This window comes from Ammospiza nelsoni, chromosome 18 (assembly GCF_027579445.1).
Source record: "Ammospiza nelsoni isolate bAmmNel1 chromosome 18, bAmmNel1.pri, whole genome shotgun sequence".
NCBI classification, from domain to species: Eukaryota; Metazoa; Chordata; class Aves; order Passeriformes; family Passerellidae; genus Ammospiza; species Ammospiza nelsoni.
This window is the reverse complement of record NC_080650.1, coordinates 8,581,945-8,605,431: the sequence shown is the minus strand read 5'-3', so window position 1 is coordinate 8,605,431 and position 23,487 is coordinate 8,581,945. Positions and strand designations below refer to the sequence as shown.

General features: G+C 57.0%; 2 protein-coding genes across 2 annotated transcripts in view; both read right to left on the bottom strand.

Annotated features, from left to right (window-relative positions):
* Positions 1–7,405: 7,405 nt before the first annotated feature.
* LOC132081517 (carbonic anhydrase 15-like) lies at positions 7,406–14,169 on the bottom strand. The gene is made up of 8 exons (XM_059485301.1): positions 13,950–14,169; positions 12,366–12,401; positions 10,313–10,483; positions 9,948–10,108; positions 9,204–9,296; positions 8,855–8,921; positions 8,482–8,648; positions 7,406–7,846 (listed from the first exon to the last, which is right to left on the bottom strand). The coding sequence occupies exons 1-8, from the start codon at positions 14,014–14,016 to the stop codon at positions 7,634–7,636; spliced, it is 975 nt and encodes a 324-aa protein (XP_059341284.1). The 5' UTR covers positions 14,017–14,169; the 3' UTR covers positions 7,406–7,633.
* A 3,865-nt stretch (positions 14,170–18,034) lies between these two features.
* Positions 18,035–23,487, bottom strand: part of DGCR2 (DiGeorge syndrome critical region gene 2) — a 45,686-nt gene continuing 40,233 nt past the window's right edge. Inside the window, exon 10 of the mRNA XM_059484947.1 lies at positions 18,035–22,953. Within this exon, the coding sequence (XP_059340930.1) occupies positions 22,712–22,953 (242 nt within the window). The 3' untranslated portion in view covers positions 18,035–22,711. The remainder of the gene's footprint in view (positions 22,954–23,487) is intronic.

The window sequence follows — 23,487 nt, the reverse complement described above, 5'->3', positions numbered from 1 at the left end:
AGGGAGCTGGCAGCAGGCCCTGACCCCACCTGAGCTGCCAAAGGGCACCTCATGCTCCAAAACAGTTTCACTGCCTTTAACCCGGCTTTATCCTCCTCAGCTGGGCAGAGGAGGCCTTGCCATGGAGCAGCCCCATGCACAGGGCAAAGCCCCCTTCCCATCACCCTACTCAGGGGGTCAGTCACAATGTCCCTTCCCATGTGTGGGGTCACAAGCTCATGGTTTTCACAGGAAATCCCAAATCCCATTGCCACAGAGCAAACCCACGTGCAGGCCAGACCCCTGGGCTGCTGCTGGCCTCAAGGAAGGAGGCAGCAGCACAATGCTCACCCTGCACTGGAGCCAGGCAAAGGAAGGAAAGGCAGATGATGGAGAGCTCTGTCCCACTGTGTTTCAAGATAAGCTTCTTTAATAGAGTTTCCTGAGCAGGGAGGACCCACCATGGCAGAGGTGCAGGGCTGGCTCCTGGAGGGCCACAGGGCTATGGCAGGTGGTGCTGAAGGTGAGGGTCCCTGCAGCAGGGCCACATCTGGGCATGCATCCATCCATTCCAGCTCACTGCTGGGGATGTGAGCCCAGAGATGGCAGCAGCTCCTCCACACTGCCACTGGTCCCCTTCCTTGCTCAAGCAAGGTTATTCCCTGGCAAAGCCCTGCCTTTGGCATCTCATCCCCAGCCTTGTGGTGCTGCCAGGAGAGCTGAGACTCTGCCAGCCACAAATGCCCCAATGACCCAGACCTGCTGCCAGGGAGGATGTTCACTTCTTTTCTGCTGCAAAGATCAAGCCTCAGTAATTACCAATTCCAGCAGTTGCTGAATCACCTCAGTACTGGTTGAGGCTGCAGTGAATGAGAGGTAACACAGGGCCCCCATCCCAGATGTGCTGCCAGGTTTTACCCTGAGAAATGCCACATTTCTGGGGAGGGGCACTGGTGGCAGGGCAACGCTTTCCCCAGGTCCTGAGATTCGTCTTGGCATTTCCTGAGTAAAGCCCATTCCTTGGTCACAGGACACCACCCCAGCTTTTGTGGGTTCAATTTGGGGCATGAGCTGGGGTCTCGCTTCAGCTCAGGTCTGTGTGGGCAGGGCACAGCACATCTCTGGCTCAGGGGGAAGGAAATCTCACTAATTATTGATTAAAAGATTTTTCTAAATCTTTTCCATAAGCAACAACTGTCAAGAAAAAAGCCTGATTAATTATAGATCAGTGGCCCTGGCCGCTCCAGGGCTCCATCCTCCCCCGCTGCCTGCAACTTGGCAAATTCCCAGCCAGAGCTTTACCCTTAACAAACCTTCAGCAGGGCCAGAGAGCCTCGGCTGGGAATCACAGAGGGATGCAGGGCCTGCTGCATCCCCTGGCAGGGAGGGAAGCAGTGCCTGGGAAGAGCAATCACCACCCTGGCTGGGGGTGTCTGGTGAGCAAATGTGCTGAGCAGAACCGAAACCTCCCTCCCCTCCCCAGCTGCAGCTCCTGCTCTCACTCTGCCTGCTCCTGCACTGCAATTTTAACAGTCATTTATTTGCTCATTTTCCCAGCTTGCCAGTAATTTTTAAATGAGGGGGATCTAATTTAGTAAATGAGATGCTTCGGGAAGGCTTTAATTAGCTGCAAAGAGAAGCAGTGGATCCCATGAAGGGTTTGGGCTTGGTGAGAACTGCTCTCTCAGGCTGAGGCTCCCAGGTGAGGGCTTAACAAACCTTTCAGGGGCCTTTTGATAAACCCTGGGGGTTTGGACATCAGGGGCTTGGAGGGGTCCCACAGCTGAGAACAGAGTGAAGGATGCAGGAATGTTGGCAAAGGAATGCGGGACCATGGGAGCTCTTGCAACCCTCGTCCCTAAACCTCCGCCACAAACCTCGAGCACAAAGCTCTGCTCTGGTCACTGAACCCTCCTTGGGTCCCCTCCATGATGACCAGCTCTGGCCACATTTGTGCCCCAAAAAGCAGCCCTGACCTGCTATTTTTTTATTGTACATCACTGGGTGATTTCCCCAGGCCAGGCAAGCCCCAACGTCTTGTACCAGGAGGAGGTGGGGTCCTGTTATGGGGACGTGGCAGGAGCAGAGAGAGTGCACCTGGAGCTGATGAAACAGCTCGTCTGGAGAGGCACGGGCGGCGTGGCAGAGCTGGAGAGGAGGGGACGGGTCCCGCCTGCCCCCAGGCAGCTGCAGCCGCACAAAGCCGCGTTCCTGGAGGCAGCGGGGCTGAAACTCGAAAGCAAGAGCAGCGTCCCAGAATAGCCCCAGCCCGGGCTGGGGGGAGTGGGGCAGAGCCAGAGGTACCGGGACAGCAGTGGGAGGATGGCACAAGTGCCCTCGCTTTGGTGCTACAGCTGTGCCAAGCCCGGGTGACACCCAGGGTCTCTGCCCTGCCTGAGCCGGGGGCTGCAGCCCCTGAGCACCAGGAGAGTGCTGCTGGTTCCTGCTCCCCATCCTGGCACTGCCTGCACTCACATCACCGTGTTCTCTGAAGGACTTGGGGAAAGGCTGAGCAGAGCCCACGTTGTGCCACGCCAGCACGGGCCCCTGTTTTCCCCAGCCAGCCCCACCGTGCAGCTGTGCAGCACTGGGGCATCCCCTGGCTAAATTTAACCCTCACCCACTGCAGTCCCCAATCAGAAATTGAAAAGGGCGCCCCAAAAAAGGAACTGAAACTGTCTCCAGTGGGTGCTGACGTGTGAAGGCAAGTGAGCGCCACACGGCCGAGCCAGCTCAGCCCTGAGATGGTGGCCATCATCACCCGGTAGGGGACATCAGCCCTGAGATGGTGGCCATCATCACCCTGTAGGGGACATCAGCCCTGAGATGGTGGCCATCATCACCCTGTAGGGGACATCAGCCCTGAAATGGTGGCCAGCTCTGTGTCCCCATGGCTCTCACCATGGGGGATCATCACCTTGTGGGGGACATCGGCCCTGAGATGGGGTGTCATGGTTGGGGTGGCATGATGCTGCCCAAAATTGCTGCAGGGTGAGTGGTGCTGAGCAGGGACCCACTGGAGCTGGTGCCAAGGCTGTGCAGACTCTGTGCCATAGCAGAGTACGTGTCCCCAGGCCAGGGTCACCCCTCCTGTCCCCTGAGTGTCCCTGACAAGGCACCCAGTGGGGTCTTGCCTGACAGGGTGGTCCCTGCCCTGGTGTGGGATGTCCCAGCTGCTGTACACACGCACACACACACACACACACACACACGTATGCACACACCTTGCACACGTATGTACACACACATCCCCCTCCAGTGACCCCAGTGCTTCCAGCCTGGGCTGGGCACCACTGACCCCACACCTGTGGGCCTTGAGGCCAGGAGAGACCCTGACACTGACATTGTGGCCTTGTCTCCCTGTGCCACCAGCACTGGGGGACCAGCGTGGACAGTTTCCTGCTGCTACCCTGCTCTCAGGTCACCCTGAATTTACCCACTCATTTACTTAATTAAACTAATCTGTCTCTGCCTGCTGCCAAGGCAGCCCCTTCTCTGGGGTCACCCCTCAGTCTGACCTGTTGCTGGGTACAGGGGCAGCCTCCAGGTTCACAAAATATGGGGCAGGTTTCCCCAAGTCTGGGAAATAAATTTATAAATTAATAAGATACAAAATACAAATTATAAAGTACAAGTCATGAATGACAAAATACTATCAAATACCCCTCGGCAGCCCTAGGTCAAAGCCCCAGCTGGAGGTGGCAAGAGAGTGCAAAACCAGGGTTTATTGCCCTGCAATTGGAATAGAATTAAATGAAATAAATAAATGTTTCAGGCTGGTGTGGTCGAAAACACAACCTGAGCATTCAAGCCCATTTGTGAAGACGAGAGCAATCATTTGCATAACTGTGTCAAAACAGCAACTGCCAGGACATGCAGCTGGCAGGAAGGTAGCCCCTAGCTAGGGGTTATTTAGATGTGTATGAAACCACACCACAGCCTGGGGGAGAGCCCAGTAAACAGCCCCCCAAAGATAAGTGCCCAGGCTTGTAAGCAGATTGTAAACAAGCTGAACCAACTAAAAAATAAACACCTTTCAGCTGCTTCAAAATATTTATTTTTTCAATTTTATTGTGGCAGTAAAATGTAATTCCCAGGAGAGCCTCAGCCTGGCCTGGGGACTCAGCAAAACTTTGTTTTCTCTCATATTCGAGATAAACAGGTGCTGATCCCCAGTCAGGTGTGCTGATAAAGATTTGATTGCGGGGCTGGTGCTCCCTCTCTGGAGAAACATGGTCATTGAATTGCAGACCTTGTTCTGACTCCCTGGGTGGGACTTTTTAGTTTAATGTTAGTAAATTTCTAGGTAGGGAACGGTGACAACAAGGTGGTGGCAGTGGTGGCTGAGGGGTGTGATGGGGGTGGCTGCCAGGGTCCACACCAGGCCCTCGGGGTTAGGCTCACCCAGTTAGGGAGGACTTTTAGCCAGATTTGCCTTTTTCCCTCTCCACAGCCAGGGTGGGCAGAGCAGACAGTGTGATGGAGAGTGGAGGAGAACATTGGGTGCACCCTGGGGCTGGACCCTGCATCCTGCAGATGTGGTGTGCAGGGACATGGCTGGAGCTGGCAGTGTCAGTATGATCTTGGGCAGCTTTTCCATCCCTAAGGCTTCTGGGTTCCTACCCCAAGCAGTGACACCCTCACCAACAGCTCCCCACCCTGTGCACATGCTGCCAGCCCCACGCCAGAGCCACAGCCCTTTCCCCTTCCTCTGCAGCCACTGCAGGGAAAAACCACCAGGATTAAACATTTCTGCCATGTTTTGGGCGCTTTTGGCCGGACCCCCCAGCTGGCTGTGGGCAGGGGTCTGATGCACATCACAGCCCCCCAGCTGAGCCAGGCACCCTCCCAGACAGCTGTTTTGACCGCAGCCCCGCAGGCTGCAAACAGCCCTTGCTAAAATTACAGCCCGCCAAAAGCAGGAGCCCGCCAAAAGCAAGAGCCCGCTTGGGCAAACATCAGCTGGGAGCCAGGAATAGCCCCGGCCCCGCACGCTCTGCTGCCCTGGCACAAACTGCCCTGCACGTGGCACCCGGGCACCGCTGCCGGGCCGTGCCAGGGCAGGACAAGGGCGGGAAAAGCTGGGGCTTGGCCCCTACTCAGCAATGCTCATGGAGGGGGCATTGCCTGTTCCTTCCCTGGCAGCCCGGCATCCCCAGCACAGGCACAGCACCCCCCAGATTTCAGGTCCCAGCAGGGCTGCCCAGGATGTGCTGAGCCTTTGGGGTGGTTTTGGTGTCCAGCTGTACAGAGGATCTGTGCTGCCAGACCCTGCCTGGTGCCACTACTGTCCTCTGCTGGGGTCATCACAGCCAGCCAGGACAGGTCCCCAGGTGATGGGGACCCGGTGGAGTCCCTGCTCCCAGAGCCACTGCCCAACGTTTTGGCCACCCATGCCTTTGGAAGCCACAGCCTGTGCCCTCCATGGTCCCCCATGCCTGGGTGCCCCTCACACCCTGGCCTGGCACTGGCCTGGACTGGGGGGCTGCAGCCACTTGGGACTCACCACAGCTGACTGGGCCCCCCTTTCTCACCAGCTGGGGCTGGGCCCACCCTGGGCTGGACCTGGGCACATCTATGGGGCAGCTGCCCTGTGGCCTTTGGGCACAAGGGGCTGGAGCTGGGCAGTGCAGCTGGGAATGGTGGGACATGGGTGGACATGAGGGAACAGGCAGAATAGAGGACATGGGAACATAGAGGGGCAGGGAACACAGGGGGGCATGGTGGGACATGGGAGGAAGAGAGGGCACAGCAGAGAGGGTGGTAGGGCAGAGGGAGCAGTAGAACACTGAGGCCAGGGACATGATGACACAGGGCACAATGGTATCCAGATGTGGGGGACAGGGGGAAGAAGCCATGGATGCCAGGGGCTGGGGGCATGGAGACACAAGGAATGGTTGTATGAAGACACAAGGGACAGCAGCAGGAGAACATGGGGTACAGGGACATGAGGACACGGGGGACAAGAACATATGGAACAGGGCAGAGGGGAAAAGTGAATGAGGACATGAAAGGATATGGGCCCAGGAGTCAGGGGGCAGAGGCCAAAGGACACAAAGAAAAGGGCCCCAAGGACATGAGGAACAGGGACAGGAGGACACAGGCGGCGATGGCATGACGCAGGGACACAGGCACACGGACACTTGACGGAGGTGGCAGAGACAGGGACACAAGAACAAGGGACACAGGGACACGAGGCACAGGCACACGGGGCTCAGGTGGCAGTGTCAGGGATGGGGACAGAAGCACACGCGGCACAGGTGGCAGTGACAGGGATGGGGACAGAAGCACACAAGTCACAGGTGGCAGTGTCGGGGTCGGGGACAGAAGCACACGGGGCACGGGTGGCGGTGTCAGGGATGGGGACAGAAGCACACAAGTCACGGGTGGCAGTGTCGGGGTCGGGGACAGAAGCACACGGGGCACGGGTGGCGATGTCAGGGATGGGGACAGAAGCACACAAGTCACGGGTGGCAGTGTCGGGGTCGGGGACAGAAGCACACGGGGCACGGGTGGCGATGTCAGGGATGGGGACAGAAGCACACAAGTCACGGGCGGCAGTGTCGGGGTCGGGGACAGAAGCACACGGGGCACGGGGGGCGGGGTCGGGGCCGTGCAGAGGGCGCCCCCTGGCGGCCGCCAAGCCGTGCGGGCCCCTCTCCGTGAGCGTGCCCGCGGCGCCCCCGCGTGTCCGGCGTGTCCCCGTGTCCCGCGGCTCCAGCCCTCAGCTCCGGGGGATCACAGAGCCACATCCCCCGGCGTGGGCATCAGGGATCTGCGACGGGGCCCCTCCGCCCACGAAGAGGCTCTTGCAGGGAGGGCCTGCCCCAGGAGCCTGGCGCGGGGGATGCTCAGGGGGATGCTCGGGACCCACGGGTGGGGCGGCCACCGCTGGGGCTGGGGGCTGGAGTCTGGCACTGGCAGTGGTTCCATCCAGAAATGATGAAAAACCTCAGCCTGCCCCCTCTTCTCCCGGATAACGGCCTGTGCTCTTCGCCCATAATTCAGGGGAGGATGGGAACATGCCTGGAGCTCCAGCACATTAATTATGAACCACCCCGCTCATGCAGTTATTCCTGCCAGCACAAAATGAGCTCCGTGGAAAGATCCCTGTGTCCTGCACAAAGGCACTGCAGGTGCTGTGCTCCCGGTGACACCCCCACCCTTCCAACAGGCAGCCCCAGCCCTAGGGAGGGTGACAGGGCAGCGTCTGCAGCACAGGGACTGCATGCGGGGCCTGCTTCCCGAGCGAGGGCCGGGATTTGGCTTTTCCTGCCTGCCTGCACCAGCACGCAGGGGATATCCCTGGATGCCACCCAGACAGCTCCCCCAGCTCCTCCCCACTGACCCCACAGTGCCATGCCGAACCCCTGTCCCAGCTGGCGAAGGGACAGAGCCAGCAAAAAAGAGGCAGCAATCTACTGACGGGACCTTGGCTTTATTCCAGTCAATACAACATCCCCCTCCCAGCAGCTCCCCCTGCCCATCTACAGGGGCAGCCCAGGGCAGCTCCAGGCTTGCAGAGATTCACCTCTACAGAGATTCAGCTTCACAAAATCTTCACCCAGCCAAGATTTCAAGGTGCTTTTTTTCCCTCGTTTCCCATTTTCCACAAACAAGACGCATCGCATCTCCACTGCAGCGGGGCCAGACCCTACGGGGCTGCTGAGAAGAGGCTGAGCAGGGCCAGGGGCAGCAGGGGTGACAGGAGCTGGTCCCCGTGCAGGGACACCCCGCTGGCTGTGGCCCCCCGGGAGGCAAAGATCCTGCGGCTGCGGAGCGGCTGCGGCGGGCGGAAGTTGTTGATCATTTTCAGGAGCGTGGATCCCTCGAGTGGGAAGTGCAGGGTGCTGACGAACGCCTTCAGCTGTGCAGGAGAGAGGGAGGGTGGGCAGCTGCATTGCCAGGCACCCCAGGCCCTGCCCACTGTCAGCCCACCTCAGACTGCCCCACTGCCAATGGCACAGGACCCAGGGCATGGCCCCACACAGGTGCGTGTCCTCCCACCACCCCCAGTGCTCTGCTGCAGCCAGACCCATAGGTAAGCACAGAGGCAGGTCCTTACAAGGATCAGGCCTTGGGTTTTCAAGGAGCTAATTGTGTTTTGGTGCCGACAGTGGGCACTTAGAGAGTGGCTGGCCCATGACTCTCTCAAGAAAATACATCTACTAAAATGCTTGAGCAGCAGAGGAAAACTCCTTCCTTCCTTCCTTCCATGCATCCATCCATCTCCTTGGAGCCTCTACTGAGCTTCAATGGATTCACTCCCATTTCTCTTTCTGAATGCCAAGGCTGGGCAGGAGTGCAGTATGGATGGCATTTCTCCCCACTGGCAGGTGGCCACATCTCCATTACTTAACCTTCATAAAATTAATTAATTGCCAAGTTGCCAGGAGCATTATTATAGAGATGACTTTCCCCGTGCTCTTGCTCTAGGGTCAGGAAGGACAAGGAGAGAGGTCACCCTGGGCACCCAGCACGTGGGGCCGTGCACGGCAGTACCTGCTCCCGGCCGATCTCCACCGGCTCCTCGAACACGGTCCAGAGCACGGCCTCGCTGCAGTCGGGGGTGGTCAGCGAGCCCTGGTAGCGGTAGTAGCCCGAGAGGCGGGCGGCAGGCGGCAGCAGCGTGCCCAGGCGGAACGTGGAGGCCAAATCCACAGAGTCCCCTGTGGGGCAACACAGGGACACTCAGCCTGTCCCCTGCCGGGGATGTGGTGGGGACGGCAGGGCCGCCCCCATCAATTTCCCCTCAGCAGATGAACCCAGATGAGCTCAGAGAATGGCAGGGTCCCCCATCCAACCCACTGGGGTGCATCCCTGCCCTCCCAGTGCAGGGTCTCCCCTTTCCTGCCCTAATGAGGAGGTGACTCACCAGCGTGGGAGACATTCCTCAGCCCTGCCACGATGGTGTTGTAGTTGGTGTTAGTGGTTTCAGAGACCTGTGTCCGGGGAGAATAAGTGGTTGAAGTCAGGCAGAGCCCAAGCAGGGCAGAGCTGGGTCATCCTGTCCTGCCAAGCAACCACAGGCAGAGCCAGCCTCCCCTGCTGCAGGGCAGTGGGGAAGGTTCCCAGCCAGGTTCCCTTGCAGTCAGTGGGTTCCCCAGCCTCTCCTGGCCTTGACCCAGCCTTCCTGCCCCTTCCCACTCCTCCAGGACACCCATACAATGCTCACCCAGCTGCACCACCAGCACCCAGTTTCTAGGGGGCCCCTGCAGACCCACCTGAAAGAAGAAGCCGAGGACAGCCAGCCCATTGGGATGCCCCTTGGCCTCTGCCAGTGTCTGGTACTTGGCATTCATGTGGACGATGTGCATCTGAGGAGAGCACAGAGGAGTCAGGTGTGCACAGCTGCTCCCAGCCAACATCCTGGCAGCAGGACATTCTGCTATGGATCCTTCCAGCCAGCTTGGCCAGACTCTGAGCCAGCCTCTCCCTTCTGTCCTATTGGCACTTCTGTGGGGTGGGTGCTTGGAGGATCAAAGCACCCCAGTGAAGCAAGAATCCTTTGAAGGGTGTGCAAAAGGGGGCCAGCAGTCCCGGGGTGCTCACCAGACACAGAACATAAATTCTGCTTTCCTCAGGCAGATAATGAATATTTTAGAGGCGCAGAGCCTCTTTCATCCAGAAGGATCCCAATGTGCTTAGCACAGCAGGCTCCTGCTTGCTCTCACTTGCGTTCACTAACTCAGTGTGTGACCCTAGCAGGGCACAGAGCCCCCCAAACCCCACTGAGTGCCTTGGATGAAGCAGCTTGGCCCATGCATGGTAAAGAAACACCTCGAGTCTCACTTCAGCTGCTTTCACCAGCCAGGTGCCTGTGCAGGAGCACTGTTGATGCCACCAGTGCAGAGTCACAGAGCTCCTTCACCTGCTGCACAACAGCCTTGGGGTGCGCCAGCACGTCCCCTTCCCATCCCACCAAGGGTTTGGGCAGCCCAGAATGTGCTGGGGTTTTTCTCACGTACCTCCATGGGGAGCTGGCGCCCATCAAGGGTGTGCTCGGAGCCGTTCCCAGCCGGGCTGCCCCAGTGGAAGTGGAGCTGGAGCGCACGGAACCGGCCGGGGAGGCCGCCCCCGCTGACGGCGATGTGCTCAGAGGCCGACTCGCCCGCCAGGCTCAGCATCACTGCAAGGGCAGCAGGACACGCTCAGGGGAGGCTTGGGGTGGGGAACAGCCCTGGCACAGCTCCTTCCCTCCAGCTTTGTCCCAGCACTAACATTCACCTGCATGGGATCCTGCAGCACGCAGGAGTGGTGCCAGAGCCAGGCCCCCGTCAGGATGGTGCCTGGAGAACTGGGAAAGGGGAAGGTGCCCGGCTTCAGCACGCACCTGTGTGCCCGTTGTTGGTCAGCCTCCACTTGCCAGGGGGAGCCTGGTCGTAGCCCTCGAAGAGGATGTCCCCGAGGCCGCCATCCCGCTGCAGCCGGCGCCTGTCAATGTTCACAGGGGACTGCCTGTCGCCACCACATGTGGCTTTCAGCTCCTTCCAGTGCCTGGGCCCTGCAGAGGAGGAGCAGGGGCACCACGGGCAGCCACCAAACCACCACTGCCCCAGAAGGGGACACAGGCCCACGGGTGGCTCTGTCCCCAACCAGCCCTGCCATCCCTGCCAACCTGGCCTTTCATCCCATGGGAACTGCTCTCCTGCCCGGCTAAGTTTCCTTCCTATTGATGAGCAGGGGCTTATTGCAGCCTCATCCATAATTCAGCAGGATTTCCTCGAGGGGCTGGGGGCTATATTTAGCCTGGCAGCAGCGTCCACATTGACGCTGGTGAAGGGCAGGCTTTTCTCGCTGCCCCTTCTGCCTGCTGTAACATGTTCAACCTACTCACACTGGTTCTGTCCAGCTGTGACAGGTGACAATGCAACCTGGCCACACAACTCGTCCTGGGGCAAATCCTACACATGTTCCAGAGTGACCTCACGATGCCCATCAGCAGCTCCTGGGGTGGGGGGTCACCTTGGCGGGAGCTGGGTGAGGACACAGCAGTGCTGGCAGCTGACTGCACCCACTGCAAACCCTCAGTGCTGCCTGGGGGCTGTGAGCAGGGTCCCCATGGTTGCCATCACGGCCACACCACACAACCAACCCATTGCCCCAGCATCACCTCTTCTTGTAACCCTTGTGGCAGCCCACAGCTGTAGGATGCAGCCAGCCAGCCACCCTGCTGTTCACTGCTCCCGTGTGGCTGCCATGGCACCCACTCCTCCTCCTGGTGCAGCCCAGGACTGAGGTGTCAGCCCTGGGCACTGCCAGTGTCTGTACTCAGTCCCAGCTGGGGAGCAGGAGCTCCCTCAGTGCCTCCAGCCCTGTCCTCCCAGGGCATCTCCATTCCCAGGGGAGCTCAGCACATCCCAGCAGGCACTGCTGGCTCTCCTCACACACACATCATGGCTTTGCCTACAGCCAGGGTTTGGGGAACTGTTCCCCCAGCAGTGCCCCATAGCTCAGCTCTGACATTCACTTCCTCTTGGGCAGACAAAACCACAGACGCTGGTGGGCTGTATCCCACCTCCTGCCCCCTGGGCTCAGCCCTTACCCTTTATGTTCTCCTCTCATTACTTGGAAGCCCTGGGAGCTGCAGCCTGGCCATGGCACCATCCCAGCGGGTTCCTGGCATCAACTGGGCAGACCCACAGGTTCCCAGGTGCCTTCAGTGAGGGGGGACATTCCCCATGGCTCTGCTGCAGGCACACAGCCAGCTCCACGTGGCTCCAGCCGCTTCCTACCAGCCCCTCTGCCCTGCCAAAACCTGCCCAGCAGCGTTGAACCGGGTGAGGCTGAGCCCAGCAATCCAGGCTCAGCAGCCACAGGGCATGGAAACCCAAGAGCTATAAAACAGCTGGGCCGTAACAGCTGATTAAATGCTTGATGATCTTTAATTAACCTTTTACAAGCTATTTGTAATTTGTATTTATGTGTTTTGAGACAAAGTGCCCCCAGCCATGCTTCCCTCCCCATCCAGGCAGGGCTGCTCAAAGGGAGCTGTCCCTCCTCAGTCGGGCCCCTGGACCGTCAGGCCCCAATGCTGCCTACACGGCATGGGGATTCTAATAGAGTCCTCTAAAGCCTGGACTTAATTTGTTTCAGGTGCAAGGGGGAAAGCTGGTGCTGTCCCAGGAGCACCTGGACCTGGCTGAGGTGAGGGCTGGGGCTGAGTTGTTCCAAGGGGCTCAGGTGTTTGTCAAGTCCCTACAGAAACATCCCCGAAAGTGAAGCTCCTCTAACCATTCCCATGGGGGAATTTACCCTTTTCCATGCCTCACTCCCCATTGGGCCTTGCTGATGCTGCCCAGGGCGCTCTCAGCTGGGCACTGTGGGGGGACACGAGGGTCTGAGCCCTGCCCAGCCCCAACACAGCCACACTCGGCACCACTCACCACATCGGGGGTCCTGTGAGTCGTAACACCACTGCCCTGTGGGAGAAAGGAGAGCTCAGGGCAGGTGATGGAGACAGGCACCCTTTCCCAAACCCGCCTATGGCCATGCCCAGCCCCCCGACAATGAGGACATCCCCCAGTGCAGCCCGGGGTCCCGCCAACATTGTGTTCATCATGGTTATTTTTGGCGCTTGTGTTTTCACACCCTCCCTGCCTCCCCCACACGCTTCACAGGGAAACCTCCCTCAGTATCGCTGCTCCAAGGCAGCCAAACCTCCTGCTTACTGTGCTCCTTCCCCAGCTCTCGAGGAGCCATCCCCCCTTTTCCATCCTGGGCAGCCAAGGCTCACCCCACAGCAGGGGCGAGCGGGAGCCGAGGGGAGCAGACACAGCCGTGCCCGGTGTCCCACTTGCCGTGCCCGGTGTCCCTTTCCCCTGTGCCCGGTGTCCCGCGGCTCCCGAGGGGCTGGCAGCGGCAGCAGGGGGCCGTGGGCAGGCCCGAGCCCACGCTGCGGGGATGGTGGCCGGCCCCGTCACTCAGGGCCACCCCAGCCAGAGCTGCCGAGCTCCCACCAGCGCTCGGGTGGCGCTGGCTACCGCGGGCTCCATGGCAAGGGCTGGTGCAGCAGGTGCGGGGACGCCGAGGGGATGCCGAGCAAGCCCCGCTCCTGCTCTGCTGGCTGCACACCCGCCCAGGGCCATCAGCTCTGCAGAGGGGATGCAGGGCACCCCATCAGCTCCCCGCTCTGCGCCTGGCAGGAGGCACAGAGGAGCCGGTGCAGCCCGGGCCCAGCCCACGGGAAGGGTCCCCGCTGGTGGGGAGGGCGATGCCAGCGGGCCGGCTGCCGGCGAGCCGAGCCACGCTCTTGTGCCAGCCACAGCCGCTCGGAGCAGCAGGACAAAGGCAGCCCTGCCAGCCCCGCCGGCCTCCACCTGTGCTGCTCAAGGCCCCAGCCTGCGGCACTGCATCCACAGTCTCACTAGAGTGGTACAGGAAACACCAGCCCCCGAGGAGACCTGCGAGTGGGACAGAGCAGGCAGGACTCTGACGGTTCCCAGAGCAGGGATCTTGGGGTCCAGGGGCAGAAAATCTCCTGGGAAATCCTCAGACCTGCACGCAGCAGCCCTCGAGCATCCTCCGGCATGAGCCAAGGTAGCGCTGGGCGCCCCAGCCTGGCCCGGATGCAGGTGAGCACCCAGCGGCCCGGGACGGCAGCGCCCGTTCGCTCCGAGCTTTCGTCCTCATTGTTGCTTCCCGGTGGTGCAGGTCTGTGGGGCGGATGGGCTGAAGCCCAAGACCCCACTGTCCCAAGGGGACCCTGGCCCCACCATCTCCAGCCCCCCCGAGCCGGGAGCACTCAGGGCCGTCCAGCAGCGGGAGGGGCCGGTGGGAGAGCAGGAGAGGGTCCTGAGACAGACTGGGTCCCCCAGCCCCTATTGCCGACCCCTCAGCCCGCGTCACCCCTCGACACGTGGGAAGGGAATGGAAAAAGCGGCGCCCCCCAAGCCCGCGCCCCCCAAGCCCCCCAGCCCCGCGCCCCCGTCCTCTCCGCCCGCGGGACCCCCGCCCCGGGCGCAGCTCACCTCCCGCGGCCGCTCGCACGACGAGGGGCAGCGTCAGGAAAGTTATGCCGAGCCCGGTGGGGCCCATGGCGGCGCGGGGCAGCGGGGGGACCCCCGCACCTCCCCGTCCCGTCCCGTCCCTCCGCAGCGCGCCCGGTGCCGGGCTGGGGCGGGCGGCAGCGCTGGCAGCGCCCGCAGCCCGGGAGATGCTCGGCTCCAGCCTGGGCTCTGCTCTTACATATTCATCACCCGGGCTGAGTTTTTAACTCCTCGGCTGCTAGGAGGGAGCGGGGAGAGCCCGGCCCCCGGCCAGCCCCCCGCGCCCGCCGGGTCCCCGTGACAGGGACAGCGACACGGACAGGGACAGGCGGGGAGCGAGGGCTGCCGGAGCCCACGGGTGCGGCGCTCCCCGCCCCGCTCCCCATCCCCAAAGCTGGAGGGCGGCAGCATCCCCGCCGTGCCCCAGCCCGCCCCCGCACAGTGTGGGGGACTGCAGATGGACTGCAGGGGCCTGCCAGGAGGCAGATCGGGCTGGGGACAGCCGCTTTGGCCCGTCCCCTCCCCATTCCTTGCAGACACAGGCTGTGGGACACATCCTCCCCCCGGCTTTGGGAACTCCCCAGGCAGCAGCGGGTCTTGCATCTCCCATGTCTGAGCGTGGTGGTTCCCACCTGATGAGGGGCAGGCGGTGCCATGGGGACCCACAGTCCAAACCCAGCTCCTGCCTGCAAGCACAGGCCCCTCTCTGGACAAAGCCCAGCGAGCACCTCCTGGAAGCCCCATCCTCGGGGCCCAGGCAGCCGGGACAGCCACGCTATAGGGGACCCTCAGTCCCTGCAGTCACCAAGGAGCTGCACAGTGCTGGGGCAGGTTCAGCCCTTTCCTCTCCAGCAGGCCCAAGGCTGCAGTGGCTCACACTCCCACAGCCATGGGGCAGTGCTGGGGCACACGCCTTGCACACCCATCCGAGCAGCACCGCAGCACAGTGCAGGTATCCTGTGCTGGTGGAGGCAGCTGTTCAGCTCCTCAGCACAGAGTGAGCATATGCCATCCCATTGCACCTGTCCAGGCAGGTCCCACAGGAGCCAGGATCTCAGCAGGTAGGCAGGTAGGTAGGAAGGGGGTGAGAACACAGGAGCATGGTGTTATCACATTCTCCTTAAATATCCGTGCCACACTCACGCAGCAGAGGAAAGGAGGCCAAGGGGCCCAGCCCGCAGCTCCCCTCGCTGGCCCTGGCCGGGAGCACCGGCGAGTCCCTGCCAGGATGAACAAACCCGGCAGCAGCTCCTGGCCAGCGGGAAGCAGCCCCTGCTGCCGGCTTGGCCAGGGATGGGCTCTGGCTCAGCAGAGCTGCTCGGCTGCCAATGCTACAACGGGCTCATCCTCAGCAGGGATTCTTTGGGGCACCTTCTTCCCCCCCAGGCAGCACCAGCCTGAGCCACGTTTGGGTCCCGGTGCAGGGCACAGAGGAGGGTGGCAGCACAGGTGTCCCCTGGGCTGGGCTGGATCTGTGCCGTGGCTGACACTTGGCCCCTGCTCCAGGGATGAGGTAGTGTGCAGAGGGCTGCGGTCATCCTTCCGGAGAGCCGCAAGGGGCGGGCAGGTGCGGCAGAGGGTCGCACCAGCTCCCGGGCTCCTGCCGATTGTTGCCGGGAAAGCGAGGAGCTGCTCCGGCACTCATGGAATCAGCACCTCCCTTGGAAACGTGAGCCCACCAAACGATCCCTCTTCCTACACGCCCACAGCAGGACAGCGCATATTGCCAGGAGTGGGGCAGAAGCCCGAGACTCCTGGGGTCCAAAGATGAGACTCATTGCCCCATGGACACTTTCTTAGATTTTCAGGTTTCTATAGTGGTGTTTTTTAGCAAGAGGAGCAAGAGCAGGGTGTGGAGCTCTGCATAGCCCCCACAAGAAGCGGGAGCAGAGTGAGGAAGCAGTGGGATCTACAAGGCATGTGGAAAGGCAGTGGCAGCACCACCACCATACCCTGCTACCACCCATCCCCACGGCACTGCTCCCTAGAGTGCATGGCTGGCTGCTGGCACTCGTGCCAGGCAGGAGCAACCTCCAGTTTCCACAGGAACCAGATCAAGCCTTGAAACTGACGGCCTTGCTGATGTGGTGGTGGTGAGCTCACAGCTGATCCTGCAGTTTTGTGCCATCCTCATAGGACAACACCATGTCCATCAGCCTACTGCACCGAGCCAGGAGGTGGCGAGGTCCCTGCAGACACACACAGCACCAAGGGCAAGAGCCATGATAAGGGGAAAAATACCACTGAAAGATAAAAATAGTTACTTAAGCTGCAACCATCGATTGATCATGGGCACGATGCCACCCTGGTGGGAACCCTCAACACGTGCACCATCTGCAAGCCCTGTGCCAGCACAAAGCAGAGGTGCCAGCAGCTCCTGGAGGTGAATCCTTCACTGCCACCCGGGAGCCTGGCCGGGGATCTGGGCAGAGAGAGACAGTGACAAGACCAAGACTTGAGCCTCCAGAGCGTGGTTCACATCACACAGGGAAGGGTGCACGAAGAGAGGCAAAGTTCACAGGCAGTGAATACTCTGATCTTTGATCCCCATAATAAGCTGGTGCTAGCCCAGGAAGAAGGCCAGGAGCGGGGCAGGGAGCGCAGCAGGGCCCGGCCCTCCGGGGCACACAAAGGAGGCACTGTGGCCGCAGATGCACTCTGGCCACACGCCGCTGCACAGCCCCTTCATTCATGCCACGCTCCCGCCGCCGCCGGGGTCAGCGACACCTCCCCCCCGGGCCTGGCACGCCCGGTCAGGGCCAGCACCGGCCCCGGCGGCTCTGACACGGCCCTGGCGCGCTCCCAGGGGCTGAGCGCCCCGGACACGCCGTGCCCAGCACAGCTGCTCTGCACTCGCTCAGAAAAACGCATTTTAAGCTGCTAAGAGCTTACAGCAGGAGGCTGCCCAGCAATGCCCTGCCACAGCAGCCAGGGTCAGCACACACAGCTGCCTCTGGACACGCGTGTCCTGGGTCAGGGCGGGAGCCCAAGAGCCCTGGCTGCGCTTCGGACAATCCCCACAGGAGCTGTCCTGTCCCCAGGCAAGGGGCGGGAGGCAAGGTCAGGTTGTATCTGCACGGGATCTCCCAGCAGCAGCAGAGGCCATGGGGTTCCAGGCTAGACTGAGCCCTACAAGAGGAGCCCCTCATGCTGCAGCTGCTGCGGAGAGACGCGGGTGCTCCAGAGCAGCAGCGGGGCAAGGGCTGCGCCCATCGGGCCCAGCTGAGCCAGCACCGCCCGGCTGGAGCCGCCGTGGAGCTCTCTGGAGCCGGTCAGGGCCGTGGAGCTCTCTGGAGCTGCGCTGGCCACGGAGCTCTCTGGAGCTGGTCAGGGCCATGGAGCTCTCTGGAGCTGCGCTGGCCATGGAGCTCTCTGGAGCTGCTCAGGGCCGTGGAGCTCTCTCGAGCTGGTCAGGGCCGTGGAGCTCTCTGGAGCTGCTCAGGGCCGTGGAGCTCTCTCGAGCTGGTCAGGGCCATGGAGCTCTCTGGAGCCGGTCAGGGCCATGGAGCTCTCTGGAGCCGGTCAGGGCCGTGGAGCTCTCTGGAGCTGCGCTGGCCATGGAGCTCTCTGGAGCTGCTCAGGGCCGTGGAGCTCTCTGGAGCTGCGCTGGCCATGGAGCGGCTGCAGGGGCAGCTGCCCTCTGCAGGCACCGGGACAGGAGGGGACCCTACCTGGCCCCACAGCGACAGCGCCCGCTGCAAACACTGCGAGCCCGGCGGCTGGAGGAAAAACAGCGAGCTGGGAGTCTGCACCAGCCTCTCCATTCTGCAGAACCCCCCGCCCCTGGACTCAGCAGCTTCCCATGGGGTTGGGGAGAGCAGCACGAATACACTGCACTTCATTTTCCTGGGTATACACTCAAGACCTTCCTAAAATTACACTAATACAGGTGAATCCCACTGGAACCTGTACACACAGGAACTCTGGCAGACTACCTGCTCAAAGTTAAATGCATTTATTGATCTTTTTGCAAGATCACAGCTCAGAAGAGTGATTTAACAAAACCCTCCTTCACAACGCTGGGCAACCACATCGACGCAGGAATCAGGAGACATTGGAACACAGCATTTCTCTTACAGAACACAATTTATTTGGCATTTGGATGAAATGTTTCTCACAGCATCTTGAAAAAAAAAAAAAAGATTAGTGCCAACCCCAAAGAAGTTAAAAACAAAAACCAGTGTCACAGGGACTCAATTATTATAGTATCAAATTTAAATTCTACATGGTATTTCACAGAATATCAAAATCTTTTATACACTGCCACAGTTAAGTCCAGTCACAAACCAACTACACAGGAGAAGCCTGCAAGTGCAGCGCTGGCTAAAATGATTTTCCAGAGGAAGGTACAAAGCAGTGTCTCATTCTCTCACAGCCTCCCAGGCACCCTCAGCCCAACACATGGATGGTGCAGCCCAGCCACCTCTGCTGGCAGCAACCCTGACCCACACAACACTCGAGGGGCACATCCTAGAAAATTAAAGCTATGTGGTACCGTAGCAGGCAGGCAATGCTGACTGTTATTGGGGGGAAGCACATCTTCATCACTGAAAGCATCTATTCCAAGGAAACACCTACTTCACTTGGGACTGGGGAACATGAGAAGCAAACATGAACTTTGATTCACCTCTTCTACACTCAACTGCTCTAATTTTATGGTCCAGCTCCCAACTTGCAAGGGAAACTTAAAAGAAATTTCTGCATATTACATGTTCCTTAGCTAGGGATAAAAAAGACGTTCCAGCAACTGAAAAAGAGAGATGCACATTATGGATTGTACGAGGCAACATTAAAACATCAGTGTTTTGCCACTGAGAAGTCACATCTGAAAGATAAAACCATCTTTAAGTACCAGGTTCAAATTCATTTAACATGAGATGGGAAAAGAATGGTAATAATTACTGGTCACAAAAAACATTTTCTTCCCAAGTACTGAAACAGGCCATCACCCCATGGCACCTGTGGAGGCAGAGCACCCACCAACTGCAAGATTCAACCTTCAGAAAAAAATGTCCACCTACTTCATATTTCATCTAGATCAGTGTCCTGCTGTGCAAGGCTGAAGGAACAGTCTGAGCTCAAAGCAAACAGGACTGAACACTACACAGACAAGCTCCTTGCACACCTGAATGATGGTGCTGATCCTGCACAACAGAACCCACCACCCTGCAACATTTCAGCTCTGAACTCTCCCAGTACAGAGCCAGAGGCTGCTGTGGGACTGTGGATGGGCATCACTGACAAACCAGAGTGTCTGGGGCTGCTCTGGAACAGCAGAGGCCTCAATATGGCACCACAGAACAGGGAAGCTGAGGAGCAGCTTTGTCTGAGGCCACAGTGGGACAAGACCAGCCCGGCACAGAACCAAGTGCTGGGACTTGACAACAACTGCAGTCAAGGGCAGCCCGAGAAAAACACACCCTGGGCTCCCCCAGGCTGCTGGAAACCATGTGGCAATGCCATCTCCCTGCTGGGGCTGCAGGGACATTCAGGATGCACCAGATGTTAAGAACATCCAGAGATGTGAATGGCAGTGGGGAAAAATCAATGCAGAAAGTAACTCCAAAGATCTCATCACTGAATGGCAATCAAACCAGAGAGGTTTTCCTTGGGCAAGCACCAACTCTCTGTCATCAGCCCTCGGACAAACTGCCCACCAGTCACCTTGCAAGGGCAAGGAAGGTTTGCTGAGGAGTCCACTGCTGTCAAGAAAACTCTTAACTCTTCCCCAGTTGGTCCAGCAGTCTGAGTAGTTGAGACATTTTCTGCTACAAAGGCTCTTACTCCAAGAGAAAGTACTCATTGTGAAAAAGCTACATTAAAGGAGGGGGAAATGACAATTTTATTGCCAAATTAGAAGCTCACCGAGAGGTAAATGAGTTGTACTTAGTGAGCTGCTCCATTCAAGGCAGAATTTCCCTTGTTTACATTGAAGATGAAGAAGGATAGGGGGAAACAGAAAATAGCAGTCTCCTGCCAATATACAAGTGGGAAAGGCTCAGAAGCAATGGGGAAAATATCACACTGAGGCTTCTACAAAGAAGCCTCCATTTGGAATAGCTACAACCAGGAGCCACAATGAAGTTGCCAGTTGTAACAGAGCTTATTTGCAAATAAAATTCACCACAGAACCAAAAGTAAAATACAAAAGTATTGAACAGATTCCCGCAGTGTTAGGAGAAGTGTGAGGTAAGGTTATCTGTTCACCTCAGCCACAAAATACAGCCTCAGAGACTGAACCAAGCCAAAAGGCTTTTTGTTATTGCGCTAGGATAGTACAAAGAACAAATATTCCATCTGGCTTCAAAAGAAATTGGAAATTTTCTACTTTGCACTGCTAACAAAGTATTTTTCAGGAACAGATTGTAGTAGCATAGACTTTGCATCCTATTTAAGTGTACACTATCACAGCCTGTCCTACAAGAGAGTGTAGCCAGCTCAAGAGAAATATTAACCCTAGAGCCTAATTTCTATCTCAGTGCTTAGCTTCACCTAGCTGGACGCAGCACAAAGGTTACTGTCTACAGTATGTATAGATATATATATATATATGTGTGTGTATATATATATATCACCACCCAGAAACACACACACGCACACACGCATTCGTACCTAGAAAACTAAAGAAAAATCAGTACATACAATGTATAAAACGTATGAATGTGCTCAAAAATGCACAAAACCCGCTTTATTTTCATACTTCAGAAATGCTCAATAATTTGTATGCATGGTTCTGACTACTGCTATCCATCCACTTCATTAGACCAGGACTTGGAACTCGGAGAGGACTCGGTCAGAGATCCCACAGGGTGGAGAACTGCTCCTCTCGTTTCGTACCACTGCTGCTGGAGCCAGGCACAGCAGAGAGCAGGATGGGGTGGTGGAACAGCCCCAGGCAGAGAGAGGCTTCCTACCAGTGCTTCCTCCCACTCGTGTGCAGCAGCGCTCCCAGAACTGTGATTCACGCTCCCGCTGGAGTCAGCGCTGTCTGCAGTGCCTGCAAGGCGAGACACCAGCTACGACCTCGATAACCAAACTCACAGCTTTCTGTGCAAAACGAGTTGAACTGTCAAGACCAATCCCCAAGTACAGTATAAGCCTATAGGCAAGACAGGGAATAGAAAGTAGCAGCGTATTCCATGGGGAAAGAGTCAGCTGCACTGGGAATCCACAACAGTGGGTTAGGATTTGTCATACAAGTATGATTTCTCATCATTACTAGAAAAATAGATCACATACACAGCCCCATGCAGTGCTTTCTTCCTGTCCCTCTAGGCTTGTACCCTTCATAAGGTAACAGGAGACCACTCACAAGAGGCATTCTTTACAAATTCCTTAAAATTCATCTCATCTGCTGACTATTACAGTAAGTCAAGGAGAAGCAGAGGCAATGGGAGTATGGGAGAAAAGGGTAAACTATTTGTACACTGAAATCCAAACTTAAATTTTAAATTGCCTGTAAAGATTATTTTATACTCATTATCAAAACCAACAGTGCTTGACTTTGGGTATCGTGAGGGATTGAATGAATCTTTGCCATCTGTAAATTAACTTAGTTTAAAGAGTTCAATACAAGGGGGAAATTTAAGTTGACATATCAGACTGAAGCAAACTGCTTTATTGATTTAATTACACTAACCTCATTATAACCCCTTGTGGGACCTGGATAAATGGCTTGAGGGGCACAGGGGAAATCTCCAGAACAGGGTTGGCTATTTATGGGACTGAGATAAGGAAGAGGTGTCCAATTAGAATTAAACATCACCTATAGTACATGTTGATCACCATTTTTAAGTGGTATTTGTAGAACTGTAAAGAAGTGAAATGAAGGGGAGGGAACACACATGCTAAATATAGCATGCAATAAGAAAAGCAAGAACAGTGGTCTTGTATCCAGGCCAATTTTGTGCAACCATTCACTGCAAAGAAGTTAAACCAGAAAGAAAATACCCCAATCTTACTTATGGGATTAGAACAAACAGGGGCTTTACACAGTGAACTCAGGCTGCATCAAAGTTAATTGCCCCCCATCTCTTCCCTAAAATACTTCCTAACACACATGAGGGTTCTACTAAAGGGACATCACACACCCAGTTTTCTTGGTGGGCCAGAAGTTTATCCAGCAATACAACAAGTAACTGTCATTGCAGATCCCGTTTTTCTCAGTACCCATTTGCCACATATTGCATAGACCATTCCTGCTCCAGCTCCTCTGGTGTTCTGATCAAGGCACTGTGTTTTACACAGTGTAACTCCTGATGGCATGTGTCCCACTCCATAAAACAGGCCTCCAGCCCCCTCCCCTGCAGCTCCATCTTCTCTGCTTGAACAGTGATTGCCCCCACCCTTCTTTTCCATTGTCTGTTTCCTGGGTCCAGTGGTATCCAGCCAAATCCAAGCAGCTTTTTTCTGATGTAGATTTTGATTCCTCTCAGGTTAAGAAAAAAAAACCAACAACCCAAACTACCCATACTTCTCACCTCCTCAGAAGTCAAAGGAATTCTCTGCTCTCCTCTCCATAGCCAATGGAAAAAAAGAGCAGTTGTACAATCCATATTTACAGGACAAATTGATTAGTGAATGAATAACGACAGCCAAAAACGAGAGGCACGATCCTAATCTAGAACATAAAAGCAGTGTTTGAAAAACAAAGTGGAGATTCCTTCTGAAGTTCAAGCCACGGATTAGTGTTTGTCTGTGCAAACAGTTGCTAAAACTCTGAGCGGTGCTGGCGCTTCACTCCTTTATACAATGGTGTTGAGGGAACAGTGGCTGTGGCGGCTGCCCGTCAAAGTTTCTGCTGGGGTGTTTTCATTTGTGGGTGTGTCAGGAGGGACAAGAAAGGTGCTGCTGTCAGCAGAGTCTTCCAGCTCCACTGGAGAAGGACCAACCGAGGGAGGAAGCGACCCCTCTGTCAGCTGTGGGGATACATCACAGTTTCCTAGTGATGGAGGACTGCTTTGCACAGCCTGAGAAAGAACTCCATCTGCAAAGGACAAAAAACCAAGCAGAATCAGAACGTGAAGTTTACCATTTCACATTCCCAAACAGATTTATTATCCATACTTCTGGGAGCTCTGAGTTTTTCCTGGTTTTGAGCTAATGCACAACAAGATGAAACTGCAAAGAGGAAAATTGTGTAACAAAAATAAAACTTTGACATATAAATAAGATGCTTGCACTAATCAGGCTCACTTATCCTGTGAAATATGCTGCTATAAAATCCCAAATTGGAATGATTTCTACAGTATGTGAATATCACAGCTGCAAAACTGAAGAGCACTGGGTGAATCATTAGACAGTGGTATTTTTGGTCAATTTTTGGGGGGTGTGGGTGGGGGAAGCAGGGAGGAGAGAAGAGGCTGGATACATTTTATCCAGAATCTCTTGTATTTGACATTTGTTCTACTTCTTAATACCAAACTCTATCAACCTATCTTAAAAAGGCCAAAAATGGTAGCAGCATGTTAGAAAAAAGGTAACCAGCTAATCCATCCAAGGTTAGGCTCAAAAATAGATA